Genomic DNA, 21347 nt, shown 5'->3' with positions numbered 1-21347 from the left:
GTGTTATTGATTTTCAAAGTGATAATATTAAAAGTTACATTTTAATTATATACCACATAGTGCTACTCCATTTAGAATTTACATAAGCACGTTGAAAACTAATTGTGGAAAAATGGAAAGGCAGGTGCAATTAGTAATCAGTTGTATCTCTTACCGTCTGTTCACTGTGTCTGCCATTCTACCTAATGTATCTTATCACACAGATGAACTGAAAAGTTTTTTAGGGTAGCCGAACAAAAAAATCAGCTAGTATACATGCACATGGGACATGGCCTCTTTTATGCAGAAGCTCCTGTTGAGGTCTTGTTCTCCAGAGAACGGACAGTAGTGCCCAAGGTCAGTGTGAGAGGTGCCCAAATCATGTACTGATATTATTCTTTCCTTCTGAAGTTCCACAAGGACTGGTAGCGACATTCACATATGCTTTTCCTTGGACTATAATTACATCTGCCTAGCTATTGAAATGTAGAATTGTCCTGGAGATTGTACAAACCAGTTTTACCCTGGCGATGATTGGAGCAGACTGGGCAATATATGCATGAGGACATTATATATTGCGATATTTCATAGGGATTTGCTGTTGTTATGCTGATACGAGAAATGGTGTAAGATGATAGATCGTGCAAATATTATACAAACAATATGATAAATGAGAGAATTGGTGAGAATATCGCAGTAGACTAGACCAGAGCCTGAAATTATGGACTCTTGTGCACACAATATATGCATATATTCCTGGGATGTCTAACTGAAGTGAACACTGCTGTACTGTATAATTGGTGATTTTAGCAGTTTTCCACATTGATTTGAATGAGTAATTCCATAAAGACAGTGCCATGGCTGTAGTTTCTATTTTGCTCATTCGCCTCTTCCATGTTTCCTAAATCACACAAATGTGTGGAGGCCGTGACTTCCGACATATACAGTGATCAGCTTATGAGTAGTGTTGAGCGATACCTTCCGATATCAGGAAATATCGTATCGGATTGGATCGGGCCGATACCCAAAAAGTATCGGATATCGCCGATTCCGATACCGGAAACCAATGCAAGTCAATGGGACACAAATATCGGAATGAAAATAAACCCTTTCTTTCCTTGTAGGTTAATTCTACATGAAGTAAAACAACTAAGAATAATGTAGAATGACATGAAAAGCGGGCAATTCATCAGCGCATACACCGGTACCCGACAATTTACAACAGAAAGAATAGAGCTTCACACATAGATTAGATAGATAGAAACATGTCAGTCACATATATATGAAGTACAGTGACAGTGTTGCTTACTGTACTTGTCATTTAGTGTAAAGGATTTATTTAAAAAAATATTAGTGTTTTCATGCACCGTCTCTTTAAAAAAGCCGGCCGGCAATTCAGCATCTGTACCCGACAATTTATAACAGAAAGAATAGAGAATCATACATAGATTAGATAGATAGAAACATGTCAGTCACATATATATGAAGTACAGTGACAGTGTTGATTACTGTACTTGTCATTTAGTGTAAAGGATTTATTTAAAAAAATATTAGTGTTTTCGTGCACCGTCTCTTTAAAAAAGCCGGCCGGCAATTCAGCATCTGTACCCGACAATTTAGAATAGAAAGAATAGAGAATCATACATAGATTAGATAGATAGAAACATGTCAGTCACATATATATGAAGTACAGTGACAGTGTTGATTACTGTACTTGTCATTTAGTGTTAAAATAAAGGATTTATTTAAAAAAAAATTGGCGTGGGGTTCCCCTTAATTTTAGGCTCTAGCGGAGGTTAAGCAGACAGCTGGGGCAAATGTTTGAAGCCTGGGAAGGGGGTAATACCCACGGAGCTTCCCAGGCTACTAATATCAGCCCCCAGCTGAATACCTAGCCTTTACTAGCTATTAAAATGGGGGAACCCCCCCAAAAAAATAACGTGGGGTCGCCCCTAATTTAATAGCTAGCAAAGGCTAGGCAGACAGCTGGGGGCTGATTTTAATAGCCCAGGAAGGGTGCCATGAATATTGGCCCCCTCCCAGGCTAGAAACACCAGCCGTCAGCCGCCCCAGAAATGGCGCATCCATAGGATGCGCCAATTCTGGCACTTAGCCTCGCTCTTCCCACTGCCCTGTAGCGGTGGCAGTGGGGTAATAGGGTTGGGGTTGATGTCAGCTTATAATGCCAGCTGACATCAAGCCCAGGTTAGTAATGGAGAGGCGTCTATAAGACACCCCCATTACTAACCCCATAGTCAAAGTTAAAAAAAAAAACACAAACACCCAGAATAAAGTCCTTTAATTGAAATAAAGACACAATTCTTTATTGTTCTAAATTAAACCATACTTACCATCACGCCCATTCCAGCTGAAGCCAACGATCTCCTGCAATAAAAGAAAAATAATAAAGCAACCTCATCCTTACCTTTCCATGGTTCCCACGACAGCTTCAGCTCTGCTACATCGAGATGACAGGCTGGACCGCAGCAGAACGCTGCCATCCAGCCTGTCATCCCGCAGACACTGAGAAGCGCAGGCATGCTTGCGCTCCTCAGTGTCTCTCTGTGACGTCATCCAGATGAGCCGAGTTCATGTCCAATGAACTCAGCTCACCTCATGCACGTCACTGACAGCGTGGGAAAATTCTCACGCTGAAGTGCTGAGTGCAGGAGAATTTTCCCACGCTGTCAGTGACGTGCATGAGGTGAGCTGAGTTCATTGGACATGACCTCGGCTCATCTGGATGCCGTCACAGCGAGACACTGAGGAGCACAAGCATGCCTGCACTTCTCAGTGTCTGCGGGATGACAGGCTGGATGGCAGCGTTCTCCTGCGGTCCAGCCTGTCATCTCGATGTAGCAGAGCTGAAGCTGTCGTGGGAGCCATGGAAAGGTAAGGATGAGGTTGCTTTATTATTTTACTTTTATTGCAGGAGATCGTTGGCTTCAGCTGGAATGGGCGTGATGGTAAGTATGGTTTAATTTAGAACAATAAAGAATTGTGTGTTTATTTCAATTAAAGGACTTTATTCTGGATGTTTGTGTTTTTTTAAATACTTTAATAGAAATTCATGGTGGTCATGTCTAATATTGGCGTGACCCCATGAATTTCGGGCTTAGGGCCAGCTGATAATGCAAAGCTGGCCTTAACCCCTTTATCACCCAGTGAGCCACCGCACCAGGGCCCTGGATGAGTTGGGTACAGCGCCAGAAGATGGCGCTTCTATGAACGCGCCATTTTCTGGGGCGGCTGCGGACTGCAATTTGCAGCGGGGGTGGCCCAGAAAGCTTGGGTCTCCCTGCGCTGCGGATTCCAGCCCCCAGCTGCCTAGTTGTACCTGGCTGGACACAAAAATAGGGCGAAGCCCCCCGCATTTTTTTTTTTAATTATTTCATGAAATTCATGGAATAATTAAGAAAAAAAGGGCTTCCCTATATTGTTGTGTCCAACCAGGTACAAATAGGCAGCTGGTGGTTGGGGGCAGCCCATTCCTGCCTGCTGTACCTGGCTGGACACAAATATAGTGCGAAGCCCCACGTCAATTTTTTTTTAATTATTTCATGAAATAATTTTTTTAAAAAAGGGCTTCCCTATATTGTTGTGTCCGGCCAGGTACAAATAGGCAGCTGGTGGTTGGGGGCAGCCTGTTCCTGTCTGCTGTACCTGGCTGGACACAAATATAGGGCGAAGCCCCACATCAATTTTTTTTAAAATAAATCCTTTATTTTAACACTAAATGACATTTGAGGAGTTAATAAAGATGCAGTCCCTAAATTATTATTTATTTTTTAATTAATTTTTCCCAAAACTTTTGACGTGGGCTTCGCCATATTTTTGTATGCCAGCCAGGTACAGCATCCAGCTTCTATGAACGCGTCATTTTCCGGGGTGGCTGCGGACTGCAATTTTCAGCGGGGGGGGGGGGCAGAAAGCTTGGGCCTCCCTGCGCTGCAGATTCCATCCCCCAGCTGCCTAGTTGTACCTGGCTGGACACAAAAATAGAGAGAAGCTTCACGTATTTTTTTTTTTTAATTATTTCATGAAATTCATGAAATAATTAAGAAAAAAGGGCTTCCCTATATTGTTGTGTCCAACCAGGTACAAATAGGCAGCTGGTGGTTGGGGGCAGCCCATTCCTGCCTGCTGTACCTGGCTGGACACAAATACAGGGCGAAGCCCCACGTCAATTTTTTTTAAATCATTTCAGGAAATTCATGAAATAATTAAAAAAAATTGAAGTGGGGCTTCGCCTTATATTTGTGTCCAGTCAGGTACAGCAGGCAGGAACGGGCTGCCCCCAACCACCAGCTGCCTATTTGTACCTAGCCGGACACAACAATATAGGGAAGCCCTTTTTTTCTTAATTATTCCATGAATTTCATGAATTTAAAAAAAAAATACGTGGAGCTTCGCCCTATTTTTGTGTCCAGCCAGGTACAGCAGGCAGGAACAGGCTGCCCCCAACCACCAGCTGCCTATTTGTACCTGGCCAGACACAACAATATAGGGAAGCCCTTTTTTAAAAAAATTATTTCATGAAATAATTAAAAAAAAATTGACGTGGGGCTTCGCTCTGTTTTTGTGTCCAGCCAGGTACAACTAGGCAGCTGGGGGCTGGAATCTGCAGCGCAGGGAGGCCCAAGCTTTCTGGGCCCCACCCGCTGCAAATTGCAGTCCGCAGCCGCCCCGGAAAATGGCGCGTTCATAGAAGCGCCATCTTCTGGCGCTGTACCCAACTCATCCAGGGCCCTGGTGCGGTGGCTCACTGGGTAATAAAGGGGTTAAGGCCAGCTTGGCATTATCAGCTGGCCCTAAGCCCGAAATTCATGGGGTCACGCCAATATTAGACATGACCACCATGAATTTCTAGTAAAGTATTTAAAAAAAACACAAACACCCAGAAAAAAGTCCTTTAATTGAAATAAACACACAATTCTTTATTGTTCTAAATTAAACCATACTTACCATCACGCCCATTCCAGCTGAAGCCAACGATCTCCTGCAATAAAAGTAAAATAATAAAGCAACCTCATCCTTACCTTTCCATGGCTCCCACGACGGCTCCAGCTCTGCTACATCGAGATGACTGGCTGGACCGCAGCAGAACGCTGCCATCCAGCCTATCATCCCGCAGACACTGATAAGCGCAGGCATGCTTGCGCTCCTCAGTGTCTGGCTGTGACGGCATCCAGATGAGCCGAGGTCATGTCCAATGAACTCGGCGCACCTCATGCACGTCACTGACAGCGTGGGAAAATTCTCACGCTGAAGCGCTGAGTGCAGGAGAATTTTCCCACGCTGTCAGTGACGTGCATGAGGTGAGCTGAGTTCATTGGACATGACCTCCCCTCATGTATGTCACTGACAGCGTGGGAGAAGTCTCACGCTGAAGCGCTGAGTGCAGGAGAATTTTCCCACGCTGTCAGTGACGTGCATGAGGTGAGCTGAGTTCATTGGACATGACCTCGGCTCATCTGGATGCCGTCACAGCCAGACACTGAGGAGCGCAAACATGCCTGCGCTTCTCAGTGTCTGCGGGATGACAGGCTGGATGGCAGCGTTCTGCTACGGTCCAGCCTGTCATCTCGATGTAGCAGAGCTGAAGCTGTCGTGGGAACCATGGAAAGGTAAGGATGAGGTTGGTTTATTATTTTACTTTTATTGCAGGAGATCGTTGGCTTCAGCTGGAATGGGCGTGATGGTAAGTATGGTTTAATTTAGAACAATAAAGAATTGTGTGTTTATTTCAATTAAAGGACTTTTTTCTGGGTGTTTGTGTTTTTTTTAAATACTTTACTAGAAATTCATGGCGGTCATGTCTAATATTGGCGTGACCCCATGAATTTCGGGCTTAGGGCCAGCTGATAATGCCAAGCTGGCCTTAACCCCTTTATTACCCAGTGAGCCACCGCACCAGGGCCCTGGATGAGTTGGGTACAGCGCCAGAAGATGGCGCTTCTATGAGCGCGCCATTTTCCGGGGCGGCTGCGGACTGCAATTTGCAGCGGGTGGGGCCCAGAAAGCTTGGGCCTCCCTGCGCTGCAGATTCCAGCCCCCAGCTGCCTAGTTGTACCTGGCTGGACACAAAAATAGGGCGAAGCGCCACACATTTTTTTTTTTTAATTATTTCATGAAATTCATGGAATAATTAAGAAAAAAAGGGCTTCCCTATATTGTTGTGTCCGGCTAGGTACAAATAGGCAGCTGGTGGTTGGGGGCAGCCCGTTCCTGCCTGCTGTACCTGGCTGGACACAAATATAGTGCGAAGCCCCACGTCAATTTTTTTTTAATTATTTCATGAATTTCCTGAAATAATTTAAAAAAAATTGACGTGGGGCTTCACACTATATTTGTGTCCAGCCAGGTACAGCAGGCAGGAACGGGCTGCCCCCAACCACCAGCTGCCTATTTGCACCTGGCCAGACACAACAATATAGGGAAGCCCTTTTTTTCTTAATTATTCCATGAATTTCATGAAATAATAAAAAAAAAAAAAAAATGGAGCTTCTCCCTATTTTTGTGTCCAGCCAGGTACAACTAGGCAGCTGGGGGCTGGAATCTGCAGCGCAGGGAGGCCCAAGCTTTCTGCCCCCCCCCCCGCTGAAAATTGCAGTCCGCGGCCGCCCCGGAAAATGGCGCGTTCATAGAAGCTGGATGCTGTACCTGGCTGGCATACAAAAATATGGCGAAGCCCACGTCAAAAGTTTTGGGAAAAATTAATTAAAAAATAAATAATAATTTAGGGACTGCATCTTTATTAACTCCTCAAATGTCATTTAGTGTTAAAATAAAGGATTTATTTTAAAAAAAAATGGCGTGGGATCCCCCATAATTTTAGTCTCTAGCGGAGGTTAAGCAGACGGCTGGGGCAGATGTTTGAAGCCTGGGAAGGGGGTAAAACCCACGGAGCTTCCCAGGCTACTAATATCAGCCCCCAGCTGAATACCTAGCCTTTACTAGCTATTAAAATGGGGGACCCCCCCCAAAAAAATGACGTGGGGTCCCCCCTATTTTAATAGCTAGCAAAGGCTAGGCAGACAGCTGGGGGCTGATATTAATAGCTCAGGAAGGGTGCCATGAATATTGGCCCCCTCCCAGGCTAGAAACACCAGCCGTCAGCCGCCCCAGAAATGGCGCATCCATAGGATGCGCCAATTCTGGCACTTAGCCTCGCTCTTCCACGCTGCCCTGGTGCGGTGGCAGGGGGTAATAGTGGTGGGGTTCATGTCAGCGCCAGCTGCCATGAAGCCCAGGTTAGTAATGATGGCCGTCTATATGACACCCCCATTACTAACCTACAAAGTGTTAAAAAGAAAAAACACACTACACCCAGAAAAAAATAATTTATTTGAAATAAAACACGCCATTTTATTTAATTCTTAGTTTACTAAAAAAAAATAGTTACCTGTCCACGTTCCTGCGCTGATCTCCCATGCACAGCTGTCACATCTGGAGAAGGTGACAGCTGTGCATGGCTGCTGTAAGCTCACGCTGCCGGGAACACGTCCGCTCCCGGCAGCGGGAGCCACTGACTGAGGTCACCGGAGTGCATTCAGGCAGCGCAGCTCCGGAGACCTCCTTTACGGCACTGCTATACCGTGGGAATTTCTCACGATACAGCAGTGCCGTAAAGTAGCTAACCGGAGCAGCGCTGCCTGAACTCCGGTGAACCCTTACGGCCCCGTCATTCTAGCGGCGGCAGCGGTTCAGAGCGGTCACATTCTATGTGGCTGCTCTAAACTGGAGATCTTCGTGGGACACTCGTGGACTACTACGGAGGGGTAAGGATAAGGTTGTGGTTTATTATTTTATATTTTATTACAGGAGATCGATGGCTTCGGGGAATTAGGTGTCTAGGTGAGTATAGGTGTAGTTTTTTATTTTTTACTTTATTTTAGGTGGCAATCGGCGGGGACAGGTAATGTATGAACTAATTTCTTGTAGGTAACCACTGGCCACCAATGACATGTATCTAACATTCATTGGGGACACAGTAGGGCAATTTAAATAGCAGGATCAGGCTGATGGGAACTACTGCTCCCATCAAGCTGATCCTGCTGGCACGAGTGGACGGGGGACAGACATAGGCCGATGGGAGTAGTAGTGTCACATCGGCCTATGTCTGCCTGCACGCACAGACACATCGCACAGACACATCGCACAGACACATCGCACAGACACATCGCACAGACACCCCGCACAGACACCCCGCACAGACACACCCCGCACACACACACCCCGCACACACACACCCCGCACACACACACCCCGCACACACAGCCCGCGCACACACACCCCGCACACACACCCCGCACACACACTAATCATGACGGGTCCGGGAGGTGAGGCTGACCTGTGCGGCCGTGGGAAAGTTCATGTGAGTTCATGCAATGCAGTCAAGCATGAACTCACATGAACCCTCTGAGGGCACCGCGGCGACTTCAAATGAACAGCTGATCGGCATCACCTGATACCTCAGCTGTTCATTTGAAATAACCGGCGGGAAAGCGCAGCACAGAACGGGAAAGCCGGCGGTGAAGTCTTTTCACTGCCGGCTTCCCCGCCCGGGTCCTTCACTCCTTGGTGCTGCGCTCCCCGCCCGGTCCTAATTTACGATTGGGATTGGAGGTGGTGAGGGGAGCGGAGGATCGGGGTGGGAGGCTGCGGGGAAGCAGTATGGGGCTCTGTGATTGTTTAAAAGCCGGCGGCTTTTTACCGCGCGCCGGCTTTTAAACAATCAGGAGAATTCTCCCACGCTGGGATGGCATTCTGATGACAGGCTGGATCTCAGCTGAGCGCTGCCATCCAGCTTGTCATCCTTCAGAGACACTGCAGAGCGCAGGCATTATGGGAACTTCCGATTCCGGTATTCGATATTGTAAAAGTATCGGAATTAAGTATCGGAATTCCGATACCGCGAATATCGGCCGATACCCGATATTTCAGTATCGGAATGCTCAACACTACTTATGAGTCACTTCCCTGGCGTCACACTGTATAGACCAAGCACTTTCCTGCGTGATCTCACAGCAGATGTGATGCCCTGCTGTGTTATAGTGCATACCCAACAAGTAGTGGTACATAAGCACAAGTCCATTGTATATGTCTGAAGTACGTGCCACTACTTGTTAACTGACCTGTATAGCACATTGCGTCTGATGTCAGATCGCACAGGGAAGCTCTGGGTTGATTAGACTTCAGGTCTGCACAGTGAGACGCCAGGGTAGTGGCACATAGACAGATCACTGTGCCTGCGCTGTAACCACGGTGGCCACTGTGCATCTGTGTGATATAGGAAGCAGGGAGGAGGCGGTGGGGCACTACAGCGATGTGGGCATGATATTGGCTGGCTGGACTGATTAGCACTAAGTGAGGGATGTCAAACTCAAACACACAGAGGGCCAAAATGAAAAACTTGGACAAAGTCAAGGGCCAACCAGTATACAGTATAATGGGCCCCACACAGTCCTCCATACACAATAATGGGCCCCACACAGTCCTCCATACACAATAATGGGCCCAGCATAGTCCTCCAAACAGGATAATGGGTCCCACAAAGTCCTTCATACAAATAATGGGCCCCAAAAAGTCCTCCATACAGAATAATGGGCCCCACACAGTCTTCCATATAGTATAATGTGCCCCACACAGTACTCCATACAGTATAATGGGCCCCACATATTCCTCCATACAGAATAATGGGCCCCACATAGTCCTCCATACAGATTAATGGGCCCCACATAGTCCTCCATATTGAATAATGGCCCCACATAGTCCTGTTGGTAAGGCAATCCCTGCATGTGTCACAGCTGTCTAACAGCCGCGACACATGCAGCCGCGGCGACTAGAACATAGTTGTCGAGCACAACGAAAATACTCAGACAGCACCCGAGTGTGCTCGTTGAAAGGGCTCTCCGAGCAATCTCGCTCATCACTAGTCAGTAGAGCTATACAGCGCTAATATTTTTGGCAGTGATAAGTTGTAAAATATACTGTTGACTTATATAAAACTTTAAAATATATTCTTCATGACCCCTTTATAATGCTGTGGGACAGGTTGATTATTCTTTTAGTTAAAACATAACTCTCCTGCTATCAAACAGTAATAGGCCAGCAATTAAATATTTGCTCATGGGTTTGATCAGTTTGTGTTTTCTTAGTATTATCATCAGCGAGAACATTGTATAAATACACATACATCATTAGAGATACAGCTGCTTCTCAGGGAAGTCTCATAGGTTCTGTAGCTGATATCTAGGTGAGTAAACCACTAATTTACATGTGGTCCTGACTAAATATCATTTATTTTCTAATTTATATTGGCCTCTATATATTATTGGTCATATTTATTATGCAAGCATTTATGTCAGGTTTTAGACTTTCTCAGTCCTTTGAATTCTTTAGTTTGTTTTTCTTTGTATTTCGTTTTCTCGTGCGTCACATATTCTTTGTTTTTTATGCCAAATTTTCTGTCAGTCGTTAAATGAACTAAATCTTTAAACAAATGATATATTGTATAATCCAAGGGAAATTACTGATAATGACATAATTAATGTAAAACACATGCAAGGGATATAAATACAGTCCTATGTGATAATAGAGAGATATTGAGTAAAGATAAGGGCTTCCAAAGATCAAAAACCTTACTGATATCTTAAAAAATGTCTGAGAGGTGTGCTTCAAAAAATGGAGATCCTGCGTGATGAAGTAGAATTAAGCGTGGTATTTCCAACTACAACCAGTAGAATTGTGTAAGAAGCAATGCGTGTAAATAGAGAAAAAGAGTCAAAATCAGTGATGAAACAGTAAGACGTTGAGGAATGTTGAAAAGTGAATTATAAAAAAAGGAGGAAAAAAAGGTTTGCTGTGCTTTATTGGTATACGGCCTCCTTTGTTTTGAGATTGGTAAAGGTTCCAGAGATCACATGCTCTGGTTAGTAAAATATGGTATGAACTAACTATATGCTATAACCTGTAATAGTTGAAAAACTCCAATAATTTAATAAAATGCTACCTCTAGCTCTCAATATTTGGCATGATACATACAGCAGAGTTCTCCAGAGTTGATGGCATTACATGTTCCAAAATCCCTTTGGAGGCAATACTTGTAGGACAAAATAAATTCAAACTATGACCTCTAATGAAGCATGGAGATTAACAAGTGAGAAGAAAACTTCCTTATGGCTGTAATAGTTCCTTAAGAAGGTTTTAAAGATGCTTAAGAAGGCTTTGATGGTGAATGAAAGGCTGATCAGTTGAAGCTGCTAGTTCCAAAATATAGATATGCACAGCAGAACTATTGAGATCATTATGTGAGGAGCAGACATGAGGAGCACAAAGAAGAATATTTTGCGAGGATCCGATATTACATGTGGGGAACTGGGACTTGGTATGTCATTGTAAATATTTTGAACAGAGCTTTCTGAACAATGGTTACCTATTGAGGGGACTGGTTGAGGAAAGAGAGATATTTGCAATAAGGGAAGCAGGCAACAAATTTGAGGGTGAATTGCAAGGTAGCAACAGTGTTAAAGCAGAGTCCATTGAGAATAATGGTGACTTCTTAATCTATGTGGAAGATGATAATGATATGCTCTAGAATTTTTACTGACTCACAGTTAAAGAAAAAACAGATTTGAGAAATGTTTTTGAGCTGGAGAAGTTATCAGTTGGTAAGAGCTTAGCCGTGTTGTTTAAAAGACAGTTAAGGTTACACCAAGGCAGCGATTTGTGAGAGCTGGCATATTGTGTAGCCTTTAACTGTGGTTGAAAGGTCTAGTGAGAGGATGGATACAATTGTGGAAAGATGATGAATTCAGTTTTCTCCATGTTGAGTTTTTAAAATCAATATGGGAAGGATACATTTGACCCACAGCATGTAATTCTAGTTAGCAGAGCGGTAGCATTTGCCAAAGAAGCAGACCAGACGGAGGGGAGAAAACACCGGGAGGACATCGGAAGGTAAGTATAATCTTTATTTTTTATTTTAAATTCTTTTTATTACAGTTTCTATGGTACCCGGGTCTGGATGAGAGTCTCCTCTTCTCCAGACCTGGGTACCATCCGCACATTGAACCGTGTGATATCCGCTTGTGCAGATGCAGTGATGCGGATGTCACGCGGTCCAATGCAAGTCAATGGTGGCGATTACGCTGCGTGTCCGCAAAATTAATGGACATGCTGCGTATTTTTCCGCAATGATAATCCGCAGCGGAAATTTCCACAGCATGTGCACAGCACATGCGGATTATCATTGGGGACAATGGGGCACGTATTACCAAGCATTTTTTAAACGTTTTCGCTGCGGAAATTTCGCGGCAAAAACACTTTAAAAATGTATTGTGGGCACGCAGCCTACGGGTCAATGGAAGAAATTTAAGGAACACAAAGATAAAGCAGGTGAGGAGGTGGTAAGACAGTTGCAGACATTAAATGTCTGCTTGGTGAGTTATGAGAAGATCCAGGAGAGAACCAAGTCTATCATGTTAAGGGACAAGAGGGCTTGAAAAAGGAGAGAATCGAGTGGAGAGTCGACTGTGTTGGAGGCAGTCAGTAAAGTCAGGCTTTGGCAGTTACATCATTAGTGACTTTGGTAAGGCCTTTTCAGTGGTGATGGGGTCAGAAGCCAGACTGTAGTTGAATGAGAAGAAGGAGAAGTTTTGAATGTAAGATTTTAATCATGACTACCAGGCTGGGTGATATACACAACTAGCAGGGCTACATGTTCTAAAATCAGGTATCAGATTTAAAAATCATGTTAGTTCGCGTACATATACAGTATACATAAAGATGTAGTAAAATGGCTGCAGATGCGCAGAATTTTGTCACTATATTTCTATTTCCTTTTAAGTTGATTGCAAGATGGAAGCTTCTATGTAGACACCATCCAGAGAGTACCATGACTTTGCAGGTGGATGATTTGATGTGAACTGTATATAAAATATACCATGGCTTAAGATTTCATAAAGAAAATGTATGCATCTCTATTACCGAACATCAAGGCGTATAGCAAAATTGTTGCTTTTCTCTTTCTTTGTAGGATTGTAGCTGACTTGTGAGTTACTATGGCCAAAAATTCTGGCTTGGAATCTCCATTAGCATTCATTAAAGGATCAAAGTCTGTCACTAGGTAAGTAATGTACTTGTATAGGATAGACACAACGGGCATTATTTATGGAATTTTTCTTCGTTACCTATAGCCAACAATCCAAGCTCAACTTCCATTATTTCAGAGCAGGTAATGGCCTTGGATCCAAGAGAAAGCCACTGTAGATAAGTATATAAACACACTTACACTACACTACATACACATATACACAAATTTAATGAAGAAAAAAAAAGAAGCTTAATGGGAGATCTTTTTTTAATGTACAGCACTGGAAGCATGGAGTCAAAGCCTGTCTTCTTGCATCTACATTTACTTTAACTACCACCCCCCCAACTCTGAACCCATTTGTTTACCCTTGCAATGATGTGATGAAAAGCAATTTCTTTGTGAAAAAGAAAGTAAACAAGCTTTGTATAAAAGAATAGTACAGGCGATTATAAGAAACTTTGTAATGTATCTTATCAGAGAAATTAGCTTCCTTCCCCACTTATCAAATACTTCTTACACTCCCCTCACTTCCTGAACTCACCATCCACTGTGAAAAGCAGCTCAAGTCCATCTTGCTCAGAGGAGATGGCTGCATTATCCTCTATGGAGAAGTGAGAGGGAGGAGGAGTGAGGAGCAGGGAAGGGAACAGACAGATGCAGACAGAAAAAGATTGTGCAGAGCACTCCAACAAGTGTTTTACCTCACATCAGAGCTTGATTCAGATCAAGACAATTCAGCTCTGCTGTATAATGTCCACCATGTAGCTGCAGCTTGTCTTTGGAGCTAAAAAGAGAATGAAGAGCAGTAGTACCTCATGTCTGTGCTGTCTACAGTATATGAGAAATCACGGCAGCTCATCTCTTCACCCAGCTCCCAGTGGATTGCAAGTGACAGCTTGCTGAGGTGAAAACTGTTGAGAAAACAGGATAGAGGTCACATAATGTTCAGAAACGGTGTTATTCCTCATGTACACACATGACACCTTTTTCTCAAAATTTACTTGAAAACTCAGCTACCCTTTAATAAAAAACAGTTAAAAACATCGAAAATGAAGTATAAACATGATTGGTTTTGATAAAAACATTTTAATAAGTATAAAATCATAAAAAATGAATATATTGTATATCTCTTTAATCACTACAGCCCATACAAATAAAGGTAAAATATAATTTTTAGTGCTTGAAGAACTACATAAAACCACAACAAAATGGTGGAATTTAGCTTTTTCTACATACTGCTTTTAAAAAAAATTGTATATATTGAATGCTAATTTTTATGCAAAAAAAAGTTACAAAACTAAAAGTAATACCTTGAAGTGCAAAATAATGGGTAATTAAGGAGTCAATATTGTCAGTTTAAAATATGATTTCTCTTTCAATATTAATAAAGAGTAATTGAGTTCTAAAATGTTCCTATTGTTGGTCTTGTGAATTGCCTACTGTTAGAACAAACCTCTTGATTGTGGTGAGAGCTATTTACAATGCAAAGATGTTGCCATGGTTCATGCTTTGCATACGATCCTGGTAACTATTTCTAAACACAAAAGATTTTGCAGGACACGTCCATGAAACTCATTTGGGTGTGGATTCATGTAAATAATCCAGGCTGGAGTTTACCAAATAAGCAGAATGATCAGAGTTTAGTTGTCGAGGAAAGCATTGTATTCATTCTTGTATACACAACCCATACACTTTCCTACAGAGGGTGGTCCTCTTGTATTATCTGAGTCAGCGCTCTGCCCTGTATGTGAAAGACAAATGAAACCTTATACTGTATGGAAACTGGAGCAAGTGGATTTGAATACCAAGCAACACGCAATTCAGTCATTTAGTGGATGGCAACAACAGAGCTTTTTGAGTAGGTCCTGTGCATTCTGCAGAGACAAAGTTCTCACCAAAATGTATGGATTTACCCAAGATTTCAACCCTTATATTGCAAATATGAATCTAAACTGAAATGCTGTGGATGTCAAATTAAGAAGCACTAGAAGATTTACAGTGCCTTGAAAAAGTATTCATACCCTGTGAACTTTTCCATATTTTTCATGTTACACCCACAAACTTTAAATGTATTTCATTGAGATTTGAAATACTATATCAACACAAAGTAGCAACTATTTGTGAAGTGTAAGGGAATGAGCCCAAGCTCAGTATGGTACAACTGCAATATTACCAAGACATGGCTGCCCACCTAAACTGACATCCCAAGCAAGCAGAACACTAATTAGAGAAGCAGCCAAGAGGCCCAGGGTCACTCTGAAGGAGCTACAGAGATTCGCAGCTTAGGTGGGAGACATAGTTGTCCACAGGACAACTATTAGGCCAGATTAACACTACCGTATAACACAGACAAGTACCAAGAGATAAAACATCGCATAGCACTCGTCCCACAGTTATATTATGATGCAGCTCAGATCTGCGATTATTTTCTTATGCCGATTCGGCATGAGAGAACAATCGCAGACTCACTCGCAACCATACAAGTCTGGTGCGTGTGAAATATTGGACTACACTCGGATGTCATCCCAGTGCAGTCCGATATATGCCGAGTCATGCCATGGAGGAGATGAAGTGAGAGGATTGGAGCACAGTAGCAGGAGCCAAGGGTCGTTAGCATATCACATACGATGCTCTCACATCAGATGCTATACGCTAGTGTGATTCCAACCTTAGTCGTATACTCCACAAATCTGACCTTTATGGAAGTGTGGCAAGAAGTAAGCCATTTTTGAAACCAAGCCATAAGAAGTCCTGTTTGCAGCTTGCAAAAAGCCATATAGGGGACATAGCTAGCATGTCGAAGAAGGTGCTTTGGTCAGATGAGACCAAAGTAGAAAATTTTGGGCTGAATGCAAAATGCTATGTGTGGTAGAAAACTAACACTTCTCATCACTGTGAAAAAAACGTCCCTACCATCAAATATGGTGGTGGCTGTATTATGCTGTTAGGATGCTTTTCTTCAGCAGGGACAGGGAAGCTGGTCAGAGTTGATGGGAAGATCGATGGAGCTAAATACAGGGCAATCCTGGAGGAAAACCTGTTCAAGGCTGCAAAAGACTTGAAACTGGCGCATAGGTTCATCATCCAGCAGGATAATGACCCTAAACATATTCCCAGAGCTACAATGGAATGCTTTTGATCAGTGTTTCCCAAACCCCGTTCTCACAGCCCCCAACACATCATGTTTTTAGGATTTCCTTAGTATTGCACAGGTGAGAGAACATGTGGCAGTTTCAGATGCCTTAATAATAATTCCATCACCTGTGCAATACTAAAGAAATCCTGAAAACATGATCTATTGGGGGCCGTGAGCACTGGAGGTTTGGAAACACTGGTTTAGATCAAAGCATAATCATGTGTTTGAATGGCCCAGTCAAAGTCCAGCCTTAAATTCCATTGAGAATCTGTGGCAAGACTTGAAAATTGCTGTTCACAGACACTCTTCATCCAGAGAGCTAGTTTGCAAAGAAGAATGGGCAAAAATGTCAGCCTCTAGATGTGCACAGCTGGTAGAGACATACTCAAAAGACTTGCAGCAGTAATTACAGCGAAAGGTGGTCCTACAAAGTATTGACTGGGGGGGGGGCAAATACAAATGCACATCACAATTTTCAGATTTATATTTTAAAAACAATTAGAAAACCATGTATCATTTCCTTTACACTTCACAAATATTTGCTACTTTGTGTTGGTATATCACATGAAATCCAAACTTAAATACATTTAAGTTTGTGGGTGTAACTTGAAAAAATGTGGAAAAGTTTACTAGGTATGAATACCTTTTCAAGGCACTGCATGCTGCAGATTTTTTTATGCAGCATGTAGATAAAATGTGATGAAATCTCATCTACAATTCTGCTACTGTAATACACAGGGGATAAGATTATAATATGCCCATGTAACAAATCTCATCCTGAGCAGTCTGGAATGCAATATTCTGCTAAATCAATTTAGCTCTTGTATACCGATCTAATGCATGTTGAAAATTTGTGGTGCATTTGGCAAAAAGTTTGACAGATGGGTCATGATGCAGATTTACATATGAGCTTTCACCAGGTTTAGCATGTTAAATTGGACACATCATGGAATAGTGGCTGCAGAGCTAAATAAATAATAATTTGTAATTTCTTATCTCCATTGCAGAGCTTTTACCTTGTGAAGTTTAGGTTGGAATTTAAGATGAGCACAACAGGGTAGTATCAGAAATTTGTATCAGGGGGCGTGTACTTTTTCCCCTGCATGAAGCTGTCCAATCACAAGCAGGAGGCATCATGCAGGGAAAAATGAACACGCCCCCGGATACTCCGAAAAACATGCCTTATCCTGTGAGACATCTAATAACACACAGCTCTCCTCTCAGCCCTGATTTCTGCAGCTACTGTGTAGTATATAGCAGAGCTGAGTGTCATTACACCTATAAAGATTTAGAGTGCCCATGCTATCTAACCCCTGTCCACCACCAAAAGCTCCCTCAATGGGCACAAGAGAATCAAAAAGTGAACATGAAACAACAGAAGAAAGTGGCCTGATTTGTTGAGTCAAAATGGGGAATATGTTTAAAAACAGTTTAATTCTTAGAAAATGCTAGAGTAGACAGCTTAAAATGCTCCAAATTTATCAAAGTAGTTCCTGCTATTTAATAAATCTGTCTAATTTTAAGACTGTCTTACGGTCTACATTAACTATTAGTTGGCTTACTTTGGGCCAAAATGGGTGCCACAATTTTGGTTTACACAATTTCTTGACACATTGTGTCACACATAAAACCACACCTCTTTTCTGACAAACCATGCTCCTTTCTTCATGGTCAAGTCCCTAGTTAGACAAGTTACAAAAAGTGTCAAAAACACTTCATAATTATGGTCCAAGTCATGAAATAGAGTTTTTGGGTCAAATTATGCCACAATACTTACATACTTAGCTTGATAAATATTCCCCATTCTCTTTTCCGTTATGTGGATGGCCAGGTGTGCATGTTGCACATACTTGGTCCAGTAATTGCACGAGAATGGGAAAACAGGAAAACAAGTGAAGGTGGTGTGAAGCTCTCCGCAATGTTCACCTGGTAAACTGTGAGACCTGGCATTCATGTGGATATTACTTTTCCATGTACCACCTACCTAAACACACTTACAGATAAGGTATATCTCTTAATTGACAGTGGCATTTCCTAATGCCTGTGGCTTCTGTCTGCAGAACAGACTGCAACAATTAATCAGAAATAGTTTGAATAACATGAAAAAAGTTCAAGGTGATGACTTGATCCTCCAATTTCCTTGTATATCTCAAACTGATTGATCATAAGTGAGATGCGTTGGAAAAACAAGTCTTATGTCTTGACAGGTCAGAATTGTTTTAGTATCATGCTAGTGACCTGCACAATATGTTCTAATGCTAAGGATGATTTCTGTAAATATGTAAATGCCGTGTTCATGTTATCTATATAAATTTTGTCATTTTTGCTTGTATTTTAGAAGTCAGCTTAATTCACTTCTTAAGTCATATAACTGTTATTTCAAAGACAAAAAGAACCTACAAATAACATATCACCAGGTAAGTAAAGAAATTGTCATTAATACAAGGTATCTAAATTTACATTTTCATACCTCTTGTTGTTGTAATTCTAGATAATACAATTTGATGGGGAGATAGCAATAATTAGGCATAAACTGTGGCGTAGCATGTGGGTGGGGGAGGGTAATCACAGGAGCAGTTACCCAGGTGCCACATTCTGTGGGGGCACAGCATTTTGCTATGTTCCCTGCTGCTTCTTCTTGGATCCGCGCAGGGGAAAAGCATTGCGTGCACAACCTGGCTGCTGACGAATTGGTTTATTAAAGCTGCTAGAGGCTGCTTTGACATTTAGGTCAATGCCACAGGTTCCTATACAAACTATTTAAATTTACATTTTCATACCGGTTATGGTTGTAGTTCTAGATAATTCAATCTGATGTGGTGATAACAACAAATAGGTGTAAACTGTGGCATCACGGGGCAGTTACCCTCCTGCCACATTCTGTGAGGGCACAACATTTTTCTCCCTTTCTCCCTTCCCTGCCCTTACTGCCACTTCTTCTTGGAGCATCACAGGGGCGCAGCGAGTGCTCACCCAGCTGCCAACAATTTAGTTGCTTAAAGCAGCAAGACGCTGCTTTGACCTCTAGGTCAGTGCCACACATTCCTATGCAGAAAGCAGCAAAATTAATTTATCCTATAATGACCCCCAGGCCCTGCCACCAGATTTATAGATCACTTCACCACCTGACTTCTACACTTTCTCTTTACTCACATCTCCACCATCATCATGAGTGATTTAAACATTCCTATTGACACTCACTAGTCACAAGCCTCAAAGCTCTTGTTGATTTGCTTCATCTTTAGGTCTCACACAATAATCCTTCACAATCACCTGTAAAGACAAACATACTCTAGATCTCAATTTCAGTATCATAAACTCACCTCTCCCCTATCTGTTTATATTATCATCCCTATTCTCTTCAATGGCCCTCACATGCCTCGACATTCACACACTCTTTAAATTTCTTCTACCGCTGTCCACCAAATCTTAGCCACTGCTTTCTATAATGCCACACTTGGATCATCTCTTGACTTGGTCACACCTCTAGTACATAGCAGAATGCGACGAATCAATAGAAAACTCACACCAAACTCACACTAACCTCACAAAAAAAGCTGCAATTGCAGAGCAGCTCTGGAAGAAAACACTCTTTTACAGGAAGACTTTAAAACATTCTTTCAAGACGTTTTCAAATCCAAGTCAGCCCTCTCCTCTACTAAACAGGACTACTTCACTACCTCATATCTTCTCTATCCCAAAACCCTAAACAGTTATACACTTTTAATTCTCTTGTCCATCCCCCATTTCCTCCTCCCACTTTCCTCATTTCAGCAGAAGACTGCCTCACATTTAAAAGAAAAGATTTTGACAAAATCAGAGAGAGTTTTAATGTACATATCCTCTGTATGACAGTTCAGTTCTCTTTCTCCATAACCTTCTTCCCCACCATAACTAAGAAAAGCTTGCAAATTTTTGTCTCCATGTCACACCTCACCATTTGTGTACTTATCCCATCCAACCTTCTCTCCTACCTTACCACCCGTGCTCTTTCAAGCATGCAACCACCACACCTATTCTGAGGAAACCATCCCTTGACTCGGCCTCTACATCCAGCTATCACCCCATTCACCTCAAAACTCATTGAATAGTATGTCTACATTGAACTTTCCTCCCTCCTCCCATCAAATACACTGTTCAGCCAACTACAATCTGGCTTTTGTCCCCACCACTCGAGTGAAACAGCCCTAGCCAAAGTTACAAACGACCTATTAACTGCCAAAACCAATAGCTGTACTCTGTACTTCTCCTGCTGGATCTTTTCTCCACTTTTTCGTGGTTGACTACTTTCTTCTCCTACAGATCTTTGTATCCCTTTATATCAAAGATCTTGCCCTTCCCTGGAGTTAAACAATTAGTGTTTCCCATTACAACACCTCCACAATCCACCCTGTCTATGTTGGTGTCTCTATTGAATTTTACTCATATTTTACAAAAATATTCTCCAGAATACGGATTTTTTGTACAGCTATAGAAAAAACATTGACCGCACATCCAATACTTATACATTCTGATCAGACTGTATGAAGCCCACTACAATGTCACAGTGAATCTCTTAGTGGGTCCCTGACCTTAAATGTGTGGTGCCATGCACCAACTACCACCGCATGGTGTGGTATTGAGTCATGGGGCCAAAACCTTGCAGCACGGCTGCTATGGGGGTACCAGGTGGCTTGCCCGCTGGTCCACTATCGCTTCGGCACTAGTTGGCACATGGCTCCACATCTTTAAAGGGGTTTTACCATGAACGAAAGTTAATTTTAATCAATGGCTCTGTCTGACCACGTACGGAACACGTTCTGATTATACCACATCTACTGGGCAGGGGAGGAAGCAAAAGAGTATACAGACATTACAGCAGGGGATCACAGATGATTCATTTTGTGAGGTAAAATATTGTTTAAAAACATGCAGTGAAATATTTTACCTCACAAAATGAATCCTCTGTGATCCCCTGCTGTAATGTCTGTATCGTCTTTTGCTTCCTCCCCTGCCCATGAGTTGTGGTATGTTCCATACATCAGGGTTCCCCAACCCCAGTCCTCAAGACCCACCAACAGGTCATGTAACTATTTTCAGGATTTCCTGAAATGACCTGTTGGGACTTGAGGACTGGAGTTGGGGAACCCTGCCATA

General features: G+C 42.6%; 1 protein-coding gene across 1 annotated transcript in view; it reads left to right on the top strand.

Annotated features, from left to right (window-relative positions):
* RASSF6 (Ras association domain family member 6) overlaps positions 1-21347 on the top strand; it is a 128279-nt gene that overhangs the window by 40827 nt on the left and 66105 nt on the right. Inside the window, exons 2-3 of the mRNA XM_073638032.1 lie at positions 13019-13108; positions 18550-18628. Of these exons, the coding sequence (XP_073494133.1) occupies positions 13044-13108; positions 18550-18628 (144 nt within the window). The 5' untranslated portion in view covers positions 13019-13043. The remainder of the gene's footprint in view (positions 1-13018; positions 13109-18549; positions 18629-21347) is intronic.

This window comes from Phyllobates terribilis, unplaced genomic scaffold, assembly GCF_046119375.1.
Source record: "Phyllobates terribilis strain yellow unplaced genomic scaffold, ASM4611937v1 Scaffold_1__5_contigs__length_1240528914, whole genome shotgun sequence".
In the NCBI taxonomy this organism is placed as follows: Eukaryota; Metazoa; Chordata; class Amphibia; order Anura; family Dendrobatidae; genus Phyllobates; species Phyllobates terribilis.
This window is presented reverse-complemented; position numbering and strand designations above follow the sequence as displayed.